General features: G+C 46.4%; 5 protein-coding genes across 7 annotated transcripts; 3 read left to right on the top strand and 2 right to left on the bottom strand.

Annotated features, from left to right (window-relative positions):
* The first annotated feature begins 48 nt into the window (after positions 1–48).
* Positions 49–2,730, top strand: LOC117896123 (ribonucleoprotein RB97D). Of its 3 annotated transcripts, XM_034804178.1 has the most exons (6): positions 49–209; positions 424–656; positions 730–974; positions 1,037–1,729; positions 1,795–1,944; positions 2,112–2,730. In XM_034804178.1, the coding sequence occupies exons 1-5, from the start codon at positions 120–122 to the stop codon at positions 1,935–1,937; spliced, it is 1,404 nt and encodes a 467-aa protein (XP_034660069.1). In that variant the 5' UTR covers positions 49–119; the 3' UTR covers positions 1,938–1,944; positions 2,112–2,730. The 3 variants fall into 3 exon arrangements, with proteins under 3 accessions (XP_034660069.1, XP_034660071.1, XP_034660068.1); XM_034804180.1 differs by having other exon boundaries at positions 427–656; positions 1,795–2,730; XM_034804177.1 differs by having other exon boundaries at positions 1,795–2,730.
* A 1,977-nt stretch (positions 2,731–4,707) lies between these two features.
* On the top strand, positions 4,708–7,659 carry LOC117896124 (SPARC). The gene is made up of 3 exons (XM_034804181.1): positions 4,708–4,804; positions 6,554–6,718; positions 6,777–7,659. Exons 2-3 carry the CDS (start codon positions 6,566–6,568, stop codon positions 7,527–7,529), a joined length of 906 nt encoding a protein of 301 aa, XP_034660072.1. The 5' UTR covers positions 4,708–4,804; positions 6,554–6,565; the 3' UTR covers positions 7,530–7,659.
* A 142-nt stretch (positions 7,660–7,801) lies between these two features.
* LOC117896125 (histone H2A.v) lies at positions 7,802–9,479 on the bottom strand. Its single transcript, XM_034804182.1, has 4 exons — positions 9,319–9,479; positions 8,886–8,963; positions 8,555–8,668; positions 7,802–8,380 (listed from the first exon to the last, which is right to left on the bottom strand). The coding sequence occupies exons 1-4, from the start codon at positions 9,319–9,321 to the stop codon at positions 8,150–8,152; spliced, it is 426 nt and encodes a 141-aa protein (XP_034660073.1). The 5' UTR covers positions 9,322–9,479; the 3' UTR covers positions 7,802–8,149.
* A 633-nt stretch (positions 9,480–10,112) lies between these two features.
* Positions 10,113–12,151, top strand: LOC117896120 (nucleosomal histone kinase 1). Its single transcript, XM_034804175.1, has 2 exons — positions 10,113–10,433; positions 10,489–12,151. Exons 1-2 carry the CDS (start codon positions 10,209–10,211, stop codon positions 12,070–12,072), a joined length of 1,809 nt encoding a protein of 602 aa, XP_034660066.1. The 5' UTR covers positions 10,113–10,208; the 3' UTR covers positions 12,073–12,151.
* On the bottom strand, positions 12,130–13,584 carry LOC117896122 (integrator complex subunit 12). Its single transcript, XM_034804176.1, has one exon. The coding sequence runs from the start codon at positions 13,271–13,273 to the stop codon at positions 12,263–12,265; it is 1,011 nt and encodes a 336-aa protein (XP_034660067.1). The 5' UTR covers positions 13,274–13,584; the 3' UTR covers positions 12,130–12,262.
* Between the last annotated feature and the right edge of the window lie 96 nt (positions 13,585–13,680).

The raw sequence follows: 13,680 nt of genomic DNA, 5'->3' as shown, positions 1-13,680 counted from the left end.
ATTTCGGTATATTTAGGAGGGTGTTGTCCGGTATGTTTGATCGATAAATCCGCGGTCACACTGCCACCGACATCGCGTAAAAACAAAAAAATTTTGATTGGTTATAATTTGTGATAACCATGGCAAATCCAATGCGAAGCAAGGAGGAGACATCCGGCGAGGATCCCTCCAGCACGGAAACCATCGAAATACCCGATCGGGAGGATGATGTAAGTATCAAGCTGAGATTTCGGCATTCGAGCCGCACATACACATACACACGCCCATGCCTGCCCACACAGGGGCATGGGCATGAGTGTACCTGTTTGTGTGTGTGTATATGTTTGTATGGCAAATGTCTCACTGTGACGCATCTTTAATGCGTTTTACTCCCGCCCGCTCTGTCCCCGTACCCGTCCCGGCGCCGTTGCGTCATGCGCCCAGCAGGACATATGTGAATTGGAGCACTTGCGTAAGCTATTTATCGGTGGCCTGGCGCCCTACACCACCGAGGAGGGCCTCAAGGTGTTCTACGGGCAGTGGGGCAAGGTGGTCGATGTGGTGGTGATGCGCGATGCCGCCACGAAACGTTCGCGTGGTTTCGGCTTTATAACCTACACAAAGTCCACGATGGTAGACAAAGCACAGGAGAACCGGCCCCATATCATCGACGGCAAGTATGTTTCCTGCTATTTATACCCTTGACTTCTCCGAATGGGATGACAAAGATATTTTTTATTGCTCTTGCAGAACGGTGGAGGCCAAGCGGGCGCTGCCACGCCCGGAGCGTGAGACCCGCGAGACGAATATATCCGTTAAAAAGTTATTTGTCGGCGGCCTAAAGGACAATCATGACGAGGATTGCCTGCGGGAGTATTTCGTGCAATTCGGCAGAGTGGTTTCCGTGAAGCTGCTCACCGACAAAACGACCGGCAAGCGTCGGGGATTCGCATTTATCGAATTCGATGATTACGATGCTGTGGACAAGGCAATACGTGAGTAGAGAGTGCCATCCATCTGTGTGTTTCACTCTAACATTCTGCATTTCTTGTGCTAGTTCAAAAACAACATTCCATTAAATACGTGCACGTGGATGTTAAGAAATCTATTTATAACTTGGAGAAGAAAGACAAACAGTCCCAGGGACCGCCGACCAATGGCAGCAAGCCGCCACAGCAACAGCCACAGCAGCCGCCTCAGCCGCATAATGGCAATATGCAGGCGCCCGGGTACCGTCCGCCTGTGCCTCCACAGCAGCCAATGCCTCCGTATCCGCACCAGCCGCCGCCACCAATCAATGCCCCGCCACCCAACTACAACTACTGGGGTCCGCCGCCACCGATGCAGGGCTACTATCAGCAGCCACCGCCGCAAATGAACGGCTGGAATGGCTATCCACAGAATGGCTGGAATGCTCCGCCGCCGCCACCGCCAGGCCCACAGCAGTGGCATCCCAGTCAATGGGGCTGTCCGCCGCCTGTGCAGCCACCGGCAGGTGCTGGGGGACCACCAATGGATCATCATCGCAACGGGCCACCTCCGCCGGCACCGGGTAACTGGAACATGCCGCCCAATGCACCGCCACCCGTACCTGGAGCACCACTCCCACAGGGTCCGCCGCCACACCAGCAACCGCCTCCGAATTTCGGCACTGGCTACCAGCAGAACTACGGCGGCGGCCCCACGAAGCACAACAACATGAATGCGAATCGCATGAATCCCTATGCGGCAGCTCCCCCCAACAATTACCGTGAGTGGATTCGCTTCGATCGGAATTCGTTTGCTTCATAAATTCCATTGCTGTTTCGCCCACAGATAATGCACAGCCGCCAGCAAGTGGCTATGGGCCGTACAGTTCTCCAGCTCCGCCGCCGAATGGAAATGCACCGCTGCCAAAGGGAGTGTCAAACGGTTCGGTGGCCGTTGGGGGCAGTGCCAATAGCAAGTATCGCCGCTAGATTGCCGGTAAGTAGAGAGCGCCCTGCGGCCGCAACCCGTCCCCTCGCCATTTAGCTGTCGTTTAATTCATAAGGAAAAAAAACAACCAAAATACGTCTTGCCGACCCCCCCATATGTATGTTTAAAAAAATGTTTAACGTATGAACTAATGTGAACAATTCTTTTTGATTTAGATGCCTTTTTGTGCGCACTTTGTGCAGCAAAAGAATCAAGATACTGTTAAGCTAGCAACACACACTCGCTTAGAGTTAGAGAATCAAGAAACAAGAAACATGAAACTGAAAAACAAACAGGACACTTAACGCATTGTCTCTCTATCTATCAATAGGACAACTAACTACGGTTTTTACTCTACACCTAAGCTATACCATTGATAATTTAACTATCGATCTAAGCCACAGACCATATGTATAAATATTTTCTATAACAATGTTTGGGAGGTCCAAAGGTCTAACCCTTGACCATTATTGCATACATTGCGAAATGAATGTATGCCTTCCCCCACTTAGAACCGGGGAATATGCGCCGGAAAGAATTTATTGATTACCAGTGCTCTCTATCTTAACATGAATCCTCCCAAATCTCTGTACATTTTTTCGAAACCAAGCGTCCGTGCAGCGCGCGTTTGCTTGCAAAAAATATTAAAGTAAGGATTGACAAATGGAAGCAATAAATAAATTAGCAATTAGTTACAAATTACGCAGCTTTAGCCTGAGCTTATTGGCCATAATTCGTATAGCTAGATAATAGAGACTTTGTATTACCTAAAAACAAACAAACAAACGCAAAAAGAAGATACGTCCAGAAATAACATAAACGTAAACAAACAAAACAATATAAAATAAAATTAAAATCAAATGAAATCGTAATCAAACCAAGCGCTAAGCTGGCGGGCGTAACACGGGTGTGTGGGTGGCCTTAACCAATCGATGTACACACGAGTTGATATCAAAACTATTGTCAATTTTTATAGAGCAAAAAGATTATATACACCATAAACGACTCGACTACTACATATATCTGCTATACAAGACATCCAAAAATGATTCTATAATGCTGTAAAAAGGTTTCTCCACACCAAATGTCATTGAACTACCCGCTCATTCCGCTGATTGACTGGATTAACTCATTATGATGGCATATAAGCTATGATATATGATCAAAATAGTTAGTTTTAATCAACATTTGCTATCATTAGGGTGTCTAGACTCTGCAAAATTCAATTCATTACATAGATATAGGGTTGTAAAACGTTCAAGGATAGAACATTCAATTTAATTTAATTATTACAAGTAATGTGTTGTATAATGTAATATCAGTGTTGAGTAAGTTATTAATTTAATTATTAGCGACTTATTCTAACCGATTTCACTCAGTTCCCATGAGATTATTCCATCATTTTTAGTCATTTGTTACCAGATATACTGTAACTTATAGTGTTGAGTAAAAGGATAGTATTGAACAATTCGAAACTAATTCAAACGGCTGCAAGTGTCACCCTGTTATTGTATTAATCCAGTGAATCAGTAGAACTACGAAATACGCGCATGATTTTTGTTAGATTATTATTTGGAAGCTTTTTACGTTTTGATGCCCATCTATTGGGCCCGAATTTTTTTTGTTTTTGTTTGACAAACGATGAGAAACTATATATAGTAATTATATATACATATGTATGTTGATTTTGAGTACGAACCACGACACACACGGAACTCTAAGTTAAGTTTAGATCCACAGTTTAACTAGATGTATGAATAATTATTCTCTCTTTCTACAATATTATTACCACTTATATTATATGTATGCTTACGTTCTGTAGCTCACGCCAAAGGCTTTAAATTTGATCTATGAATTATATATACTATATATATTATATATACGATTAATTATGTATTGAGAATAAGAGCAAATATGCGAAGAGGCTTAGTTCGCGGGTCCACTTTGCCAGCTTCATTTAGAGCCAGTCCTCCACTCTCTACATTTACGAATACAAAACACACACTAATCACTTAACCGAAAATATATGAAAATTCGTATTTATTTTAAATAAATAAAACCTGAAAAACCAACACTATGTATCTGTATCTGTATCTAAACATTTATTTTGAGCTACTATCCAGTTGTAAGTCTCTCACTATCTCTCTATTTCTCTCTCCCCCGTCCAAGAAGTGAATGCAAGTCTAAGTAGTCACTAATCTGTAATGCTATCATAAAGATTTAGTTAATTTTTAATGCAATTCTAGGTACGCAAGCCCACACAATTTTCAAACTAATTTTAAACATATTTACCAATGCAAATTCTAAGCCCTAAATACGCTTGAGACAAGCTTGTTGTAGCCTTAAGGTAAGTTAGCGCAGAGGCAACCCACCCAGGTGTACTCGTACTTCAGATCGTAACATTCGCATAGGATACAATATCGATATAGACTTTTCTATAAGTGCGCTTAAGTACCTTTTGCTTTATATCTTTATACCACAAAACTTTAAACAGACTTTCTAAAGCAAAACACAATATTTCTTTTCCAACAAAAAACCACCAACAAACTGAGACAAAACTGGAAAGGAACAGCACCAAGGAAAACTTGGATATACACTGGAAGGTAAGTCATAAATTATTTACTGAAATGTTGTCTAACTAATAAATAAAGAACCATGAAAAACTGAATTCTTTTTGTGTTTTCTCTGCGAGCGAACATGTTGCAAGGCAGCATGTTTGAGGCGACGGCATGGGTCCCCAATGGCAAATGTTGGATGTGCTCCAGTTTTATTTTTCAGGCGATCCATAATCTTTCCCAAGCAATTCATTCACTCGCCATACCCCAACGCGCTTAGACAGTTGAAAAAGGAATAAGACTTGAGTTATATAGTGAGTACAAATATAATAGAGCGGAGTGTATAATACGATCTTGGTCTGTAAGAAGTGTTCAAAGTTCATTGGAACGTTTTGGATTACAGCTTTGGTTTTTTCTCAAGTTTCCGCTTCAAGTTCAATGTTTGCAGTAAATATTGGCAAATGGTCAGCGAATCGATTGATGATTAATTGAGCTCAATTTTTGTGTAAATTTGCCAATCAATTTCGAGTTAATTTCATTTCCAAGACAAGTTTGTGTTGTTCTATGTGTTGCAAGGTCAAGAGAGTGTTCATCAGCAACGATGGCAGTTTATGCAGTTCCTCAATTTCATCTAAATTGTTCTGCTTGAGGTTGGACGTACAACGGGGCAGCAGCAGAGGCAATCCTCTGCATTTCATCAGCCTCGTCTTCCAACATAAACATCTCTGTGGCTGTATACTCGCCGCATCACGTCATTGTTGCTCGACTTTTCGTTATAATTAAACTGCAACCACAACAAATGTATCCACCATAAAGCCCGACACATCTGTATATGAATGCACAGACATGCATACATCTATGGAATGCATTTCAGCATCCAACTCTTGTGTATATTCCTGGAAATTGCAGCTGTCTGTCTTTTCTGTATTCTTTTTACTTTTGTGGCGCATTATTTCTCCGAGATTGAGCACAAAAAGCGACGATTAAGCAAATCTCAGTCGCCCCGAAAACGGAAGCAGCCGATCCTGATAAGCAGCAGTGAGATGTGATGGGGACTGGGGCCAAGTCGGGCCTTGCTATAATCTGAAATTTGTCGTTGGGCAATCCACACACCATACGACATTTGAATTGGGGCGACATCTTGAGCTGATTATAATGGATCTATGGAAATATGGTTTCGTTTCTAACATTAAGGTCAGCTTTAATCAGGGGCAGGCAGTTCTACCTAGAGTACATGGAAACTAAGTTTATATGTGCCGCAAAAATACATATGTGCACATGTTCTATGTACTCCATTTAAAGATGACTTCATAAACAAGATTTTTATTTTTTGAAAAGCTTTTTGCCATGTGTTCGACATGCTTTCCGCGGTCCATAGAGAATTATGGAGCATTTTCTTGAGGTTGCAGTTTATAGAGAATTATTTAGCGGAAGTGTGGCAGAAATATAACACATCAAAGTTATTCCGATTAAATTTAATTAAGATATATTTCCATGGTTAAACTTGAATGATCTTCCACCTAAATAATTATCATAAATTTCTTCACTATTGAAATTTATTGCATATTCGAAATTTCCAGATATTCAATTGGATTTCTCGAGTTCTTATTGGTTTAGTTTTATGGAACACTTTTCCGACTTCCATTATTTCTGGCGGGTTCACCCCAATCTATAATAAGGAACTCACTCACTGCACTCCCCTCCCTGCCAAGACAACAATGTGTTGGCTTTGTTTTCATTTGTGTTTTTGCACAGATCCATAAATTCACTTCCCTATTAGATGGTCGACAGTTCTCTCCTCCATCTGCTTCTGCAACTGTACGAAAATGTACGCATTTGACCTCTTGAACCCTGGGGTCTTCAATTGTCTTTGATGGGAAAAAGGCGCCGCTAATGTCGATGCCGATCAGCATTCCGCAGCTTGAGTAAAGGCATGTAAACCACCCCTTAGGGTAGGATTTGGGTAGGGGTAGGTTACAACCAAAAAGATCGTTACGTTCCGGTACAGCGGTACAGTTATGGCGGAAACTTTTGTAAACTGAATCTCTCCCCTCACTCTTAAGATCTGCTAGAAGATGCGTTCCATCTGGCTGTTGCTCGGATTGGCGCTGCTGGCCTTGTCGCAGGTCCAAGCCGCCGAGGAGGATCTGGATCTGTCGGATCTGGACTTGTCCGACCTGGATGAAAACGAAGAGGAGTTCCTGCGCCTGCTGGAGGAGAAGGCCAAGGTGGGAGCATCACCCAAAAGACTTTTAAACAATTGAAATTCATGCAACTCGTTCACAGATCAAGGACGTGGAGCGTGAGAATGAGATTTCCAGCAAGTTGGCCGCCGTGCAGCACAATCTCCTGAATCCGGTTGTGGAGGTGGATCTGTGCGAGACCATGCCCTGCGGCGCCGGCCGCATCTGCCAGTTGAACGACGGTAAGCCCGAGTGCGTGTGCATTCCCGATTGCCCCGAGGAGGTGGACACACGTCGCCTTGTCTGCACCAACACGAACGAGACCTGGCCCTCGGATTGCTCCGTCTATCAGCAGCGCTGCTGGTGCGACATCCAGCACGAAGGTTGCCGCAATCCGGACAACGCTCACATGCACATCGACTACTACGGCACCTGCCACGAGCCACGCACCTGCGACGGCGAGGATCTGAAGGACTTCCCGCGCCGCATGCGCGACTGGCTGTTCAACGTGATGCGTGACCTGGCCGAGCGGGATGAGCTCACCGAGCATTACATGCAAATGGAGCTGGAGGCGGAGACAAACAACTCCCGTCGCTGGGCCAATGCTGCCGTTTGGAAGTGGTGCGATCTGGATGGCGACACCGATCGTTCCGTGTCGCGTCACGAGCTGTTCCCCATCCGGGCGCCGCTGGTCAGCCTCGAGCACTGCATTGCCCCGTTCCTGGAGAGCTGCGACTCGAACAAGGATCATCGCATCACCCTGGTCGAGTGGGGCGCATGCCTGGAGCTGGATGCCGATGACCTCAATGAGCGCTGCGACGATGTCCAGAAGGCACAGCCGCATCTCTTGGGCTAGAGCTTTGAGCTTAGAGTTTGATATTCGTTTAACAATCCTAATTTTCAACACTTTTTCGTGCACAAAGTTTATTGCAACATTCAATAATATTTGTAAAATGTCTCTAATAAATTGTTTTATGGGGAAATAACAGGATTTTAGTTTTTATTATAATTTTTATTAAATTTATTCGTGTAATTATTTTGCGCTTATCCTTATTTATCCTTTAATTTCTGCATTCATCTGTTTTATGATCCGCCGGCCGCTCATTGCATCTATTTTTTATTCTTTTACACTTTGTTGTTGCTAAGATTATAAAAAATCATGCGTGCGCGTATGTATTTTATGGATGTGTGTGTGTGCGTGTGTGTGGATGCTTTACGGGAGGACTGTGGAGGTGTGTTGGATTGGGTGGGGGAGTCGGATGTCTATAATTACGTATAATTATGGATTCCTTTGTGTTTAATTATGCGTTGCAATCGCACAGAAAGTATTAAAATTATAATTCTTTTCTTGTTGTTTTCGTCGGTAAGTTTGGATCTCTCTCTCTTCTCTCGCTCGTTGCACACTGTTTCATCGGTCTCTAATCTTAATTCTTCATAGTTTTTAAAAAGGGGTGTCAGTGGTAGGGTATGTGGCAGTTAGTAGGCCTGCGACAGGATCACATTGCCCTTTCGCTGTGGATCCTGGACGGTGTCGTCCTTCTTGCCGATCAGCGACTTGTGAATATGGGGAATGACACCGCCGCCGGCGATGGTTGCCTTAATCAGGCTGTCCAGCTCCTCGTCTCCACGAATGGCGAGCTGTAAGTGGCGCGGTGTGATACGTTTCACTTTCAGATCTTTCGATGCATTTCCTGCCAATTCCAGCACCTAAAATCCAATAGAAAAACAGAATACTCAAATTAGTCAGCCGTTAACATGGAAAGCCCCTGTAACATCACAACCATCTGTCTGTTAAGCGTTTACATTTGCATGTAAAACACCGTTGCAGAGCGGTAGTACCGCTATGGCTGAGAGAGGCGGGAAAATCAAGTAAGCACTTACCTCGGCAGTCAAATATTCCAATATGGCAGCAGAGTAAACGGCTGCGGTTGCACCAACGCGACCATGGGATGTAGTACGACTCTTCAGATGACGATGGATACGGCCAACGGGGAACTACGTACAAATAAGAAAAAAAAAGCCCACAAATTACTTGCTTGTTTATGTTTTGCTACCCTCAAAATAAACACACACACACATACACACATAGAGTGAGACCGCGAAGCGCACCCTGTATGTGCGTGGTGGCTTATGCTCGCAGAGGTGAATACACAAAAAGGCGCCAAAATGTACAGCAGACAACAACAAATATATATATGGGGAAATTACTCACCTGAAGACCAGCGCGCGCTGAGCGGGAAACTGCCTTCGCCTTTGCTTTGCCCGAATCTTTGCCTGCTTTTCCACCAGCCTGCCAAATGCGAGAACAAAACACACACACAATTAGTAAAACACACAGAAAACACAGCACAGAAACCAGCAGCGAACAAGATGGTGGCGGCCGCTGGCCAAAGTGTGAGGTTAAACACGATGAAATGGTCGCCGCCACCGCAGCCAAACACAACAACAAATGTGCGTATTTCTCGCAACTAAACATTTAGCGGGGCAGACCACGGGCATATATTCAATTTTCGCGCTACGTGGGCATCAATATTTGATTGGCTGGGGGCCCCCGGCCGTTCGACGGGGCACGCGCAATAAAATACAGAATGTCAACCGCCGCCGCCGCTGGAGCAGCAACTTAACAATTTCTGGCCACAAATTACCATTTTATTTCAATCGATTTTTCGCTCTCGTGCGGAAATGTGAACTGCTCAAAGGCACTTTGGATGTTTGCGCGTTTTGGAATGATTATTAAAACCGAAACAAAACGTAGTTTTTCACTAGACGCGTCCCAAAAATTTATACGAATGGAGCTGAAAAAAGACGCCGTCAGTCACTGGGGAACAGTGTGGCCGGGCATTTATGGAGGAAAATATACCGTCTGCCCCTAAAAAATATACCGAAACATACTTTTCCCATATACCGCTGAAAGTCAAATTCATAAATTGTGATATTCTATTAAATATTACAAGATACTTGCGACTCTCAGCACTGAACGTATAATTTTATGCGATTGATGAATCAATTTTTTACAAAATTTGTTAAATTTAAAGACTTTATTTGATGGGATTGTTTTTAAATAAGGTTGAAGCAATTTTTGTTCAAGGTAGCTGCGCTGCTACTACACCCCTTTTTTTTAGGAGTATGTAGACTTTGTATACCCTATTTTCTTGTTATATCTATAAAATTTTGTTTTACAAGATGGTTTACGAATTAGTAAAGAGCGACATGTTTTTTATCATTCATTATATTTCTGTATTTATAGGTTCCCTTACTAATTTTCTAATTTTCAATTTTATTACAAGTATATGTTGCCAACGAAAATAAGCGACAATAAGGACTACGTCAGCCGACACATTATACAGAAATTAAGAACACAGTGTCCCAGTATTTAAAATAGTATTTTTCTCTGGAATTAGTATCCAGTACTTTTTTTTAAATACCGGTGAATGCAATCGCTCACCTCTTCTTCGCGCTCTTCGTTTGTGGCGGCATTTTGAGCATTTAATTATTTATTTTTATACCTAGACAAACAACCTACTCGGCGCAGACAATGCCGCGCGCCGTGAAACCCAAAGCAGCTGCCGGCTCAGCGCCGGCCAAGAAGGCCAAGGGGAAACTGTATGCCATGCCGGAGAAGTTACTGGAGGGCACCGTGCTCCAGGACCTGGCCAAGGGGCAGTGGCGCATCGGTCCATCGATTGGCATTGGTGGCTTTGGCGAGATATATGCGGCCGCTCGCGTGGGCGAGAAGAACTACGACGCTGTAGTCAAATGCGTGAGTACTCAGCAATGAGCCTGCGTAGCGTTTTTTCTCGAACTCTTTGTTGCAGGAGCCGCATGGCAATGGGCCGCTGTTCGTGGAGATGCATTTCTACTTGCGCAACGCCAAGCAGGACGACATCAAGCAGTTCAAGCAGCAGCGCGGCCTCAAGACCCTGGGCATGCCGTACATTCTGGCCAGCGGCTCGGCGGATGTCAACGGCCAGAAGCATCGCTTCATTGTGATGCCGCGCTACGGCAGCGATATATCAAAGTTCTTCAAGGAGAACGACAAGCGACTGCCAGAGGGCACTGTCTATCGTCTGGCCCTACAAATGCTGGATGTCTACCAGTTCATGCACAGCACTGGCTATGTCCATGCGGATCTCAAGGCGGCAAACATCCTGCTAGGTATGGGCAAGGCTGGTGCGTCCCAGGCCTACCTGGTAGACTTTGGTCTGGCCTCGCACTTTGTCACCGGCGACTTCAAGCCGGATCCGAAGAAAATGCACAACGGCACCATCGAGTACACATCGCGGGACGCCCATTTGGGTGTGCCCACCAGGCGAGCGGACCTGGAGATTCTCGGCTACAACATCATCGAATGGCTGGGCGCAGAACTGCCGTGGGTCACACAGAAGCTGCTGGCGGTTCCGTTGAAAGTACAGAAGGCCAAAGAGGCCTTCATGGAGGATGTTGGAGCGGCTCTCAAGACTCTATTCCCCAAGGGTGTGCCTGTGCCCCTGGGGGAGTACATGAAGTATGTGGCCAAGCTGAAGCACAACGAGGAGCCAGACTACGACAAGTGCCGCAATTGGTTCTCGGCGGCCCTCAAGCAAATGAAAATCCCCAACAGCGGCGACTTGGACTTTAAGCTGAAGCCCCAGAGCAGCAGCAACAACAATCACAGTCCGCCGGGCACCAGCAAGGCAGCAGCAGCAACAGCCAAAAGGGCCAAGAAGGAGAAGGTGGCATCGCCTGAATACATTTCCGCCAGCGAGGAAGAGGAGGAGTCGCCACGCAAGAAGCCACAGGTCAAGGCTTCACCAGCACCTCGCAGGAACGCCAAAGTCACGCCGACCATCTCGCCCAGGAAACGAAATGCAGCTGCCTCGACTCCAGCAGAGACCAGTCCCTCAATGAAGCGCGTGAAGACTGAGCCTAATGATGCGCCCAAGCCAGGAGCCACTCCCAGAGCCAGTCCCAGGGCTCGTGGCACTCCCAGAGCAGCAGCCAGCCCCAAAGCCCGCACGCCAAATGCCGCCAGTGCCAAGATAAACTTTAGTCCAGCGATCTCTCTGCGTGGCAAGCACGGCAAGACAGTCGTCAACGATGATCTGACGCCCAAGCCGCGCTCCAACAAGACATACGAATTCAACTTTGAGCTGGATGTCAGCATGGACGCCAATGTCATTGTGAATGTGAAGCGCAAGAAGAAGGCTGCGGCCAAGGAGCAGCCCGCTGGCGAGGGCGATGTGAGAACACCTTCAGCTCGCAGTTTGGCTACCTCCAAGGATGATACGCCCGTGACCAGAGTGAATCTGAGGAAAGTGAATGGAGAGGGGGCCTCTGATTCCCCGCTAGCTGCCAGCAGCAGCAGCAACGGCCGCAGTCCCAGGACACCAGCAGTAACTGTGCGCAAGTACAGGCGCTAATTGTTTTTCGAATATTTACGATATAAACCTTAAAGTTTGAATAAAAAGTGCGCAAAATGCATTGAATATTTTCCAAGAATTTCCGTATATAAATTTGTTAATTAAACTACGTTTTAGCCTACAACTAAATGAATGTGAGCGCCGTGAACTATTGAATGGGGGAAGCTGCCACTCAATAGTAATAGTTTCGTCATTGCTTCGATCTTCGTTTGCTGCCGCCGCTGCTGCTGCTTTCGTGGTGCTTGGAGGAGGAGCTGCTCTTGCTGGTTTTCGTATTCGAGCTGCTCCGTCGCGATGTCGATGGGGTGGGGCCACTGGTGTGCTTCTCCACACCACTGATGGCAGCCAAGGCGGGGGCCACCGACTTGCTGGCTCGCTCCTCTTTGTGCGACTTGGAGGAGGAGGACGACGATGACTTGTGGCCTTGCTTGCTGCTACTGCTGCTGCTCGCATTGGTCGAGCTGCTCGGCTCTGGCCTGTAGAAGGGCGAGGATGAGTTGGAGGATGTCGAGGATCGTGAGGATGCCCCCGATGCGGTTTTGCTCGCTTTGCTGGCGGCCAGCGGCATGGGATCGTCGGCTATGAAGATGGAAGGCGGAAGTGTCGTTGCCGCTGCCGCTGCAGGGGCCACTGTCCGACTGCTGGTGGGCTTGTTGCAACACGTGTCGCATTGCCACGTCTGCTCCTGATCGTCGGCAGCCTCCTCCTTGGTGATGGGCGGCTTGTGGCACTCCTGGTGGTACATGGCACCGCATTTGGAGCACTCAACCAGCCGGTTGGTGGCCGTGAACATCATCTCGCCGCAGACACAGCAATTCAAGTCGCCAAAATCGCCAGTGTCGCCAGTGTTTACAATGCCCGCCGCACTGAGGCACTCGTCCGAATCGATAATGGTGTCCACAGAGTCCGACGGGTCCTTGTCCGGCGAATTGGTCAGATTGATGATCTCATCCGTGTTGATGGGCTGCGGCGGGGTGGGCGCACGACCGGGAAAACTCATCTCATCGTCCATCATGCGCTGGGTCATGTTGTTCGTTACACTCTTCTCGGCGCCGTATCTCGCCCTCAGCGCCTCGTCCAGCAACAGGCGGAGTTCGGCCGCAGACGTCGAGTTGCTGGAGTGCAGCAGCTTTATGGCTTTTTTCAGCACGGGATCGACCTCCTGGGGCACCGCAACAGCTGCGGCTATATTGGCAGCCATCGCGAGTGATTATTTTAATGTTTAAAATTGAAAATGTTACAATTCCAGAAATTCTTTGCAGGCGCAACAGCTGTTTTTCGACCAGGGCTGGCGTAGTGCTTCTTCTTCCGCGCCGTTGCTATTCACCCACACTCAATTACACACACACAAACAAAATAACAGTTCGATTCGGCGCTCGCTCGCTGTGTTGCCAATATAATTAAGCCGAAAATAACCAGGTATATTGGACCTAATAGCTGGCCATTGTTTGCCATATACGATCTGTGTGAATCATGTCGTGATATTGCGTCTCAGTGCAGAGACCCTGCACTGGAACAGCCAAAACATCAAAATCTCCCTCTCTTTGCGGACCGCGGTCCGTTGAAAAATCGAAGAGAGGCGCAACAGCAAATAAACTCATTCGCTCA

Source organism: Drosophila subobscura, chromosome O, assembly GCF_008121235.1.
Source record: "Drosophila subobscura isolate 14011-0131.10 chromosome O, UCBerk_Dsub_1.0, whole genome shotgun sequence".
Classification (NCBI taxonomy): domain Eukaryota; kingdom Metazoa; phylum Arthropoda; class Insecta; order Diptera; family Drosophilidae; genus Drosophila; species Drosophila subobscura.
This window is presented reverse-complemented; position numbering and strand designations above follow the sequence as displayed.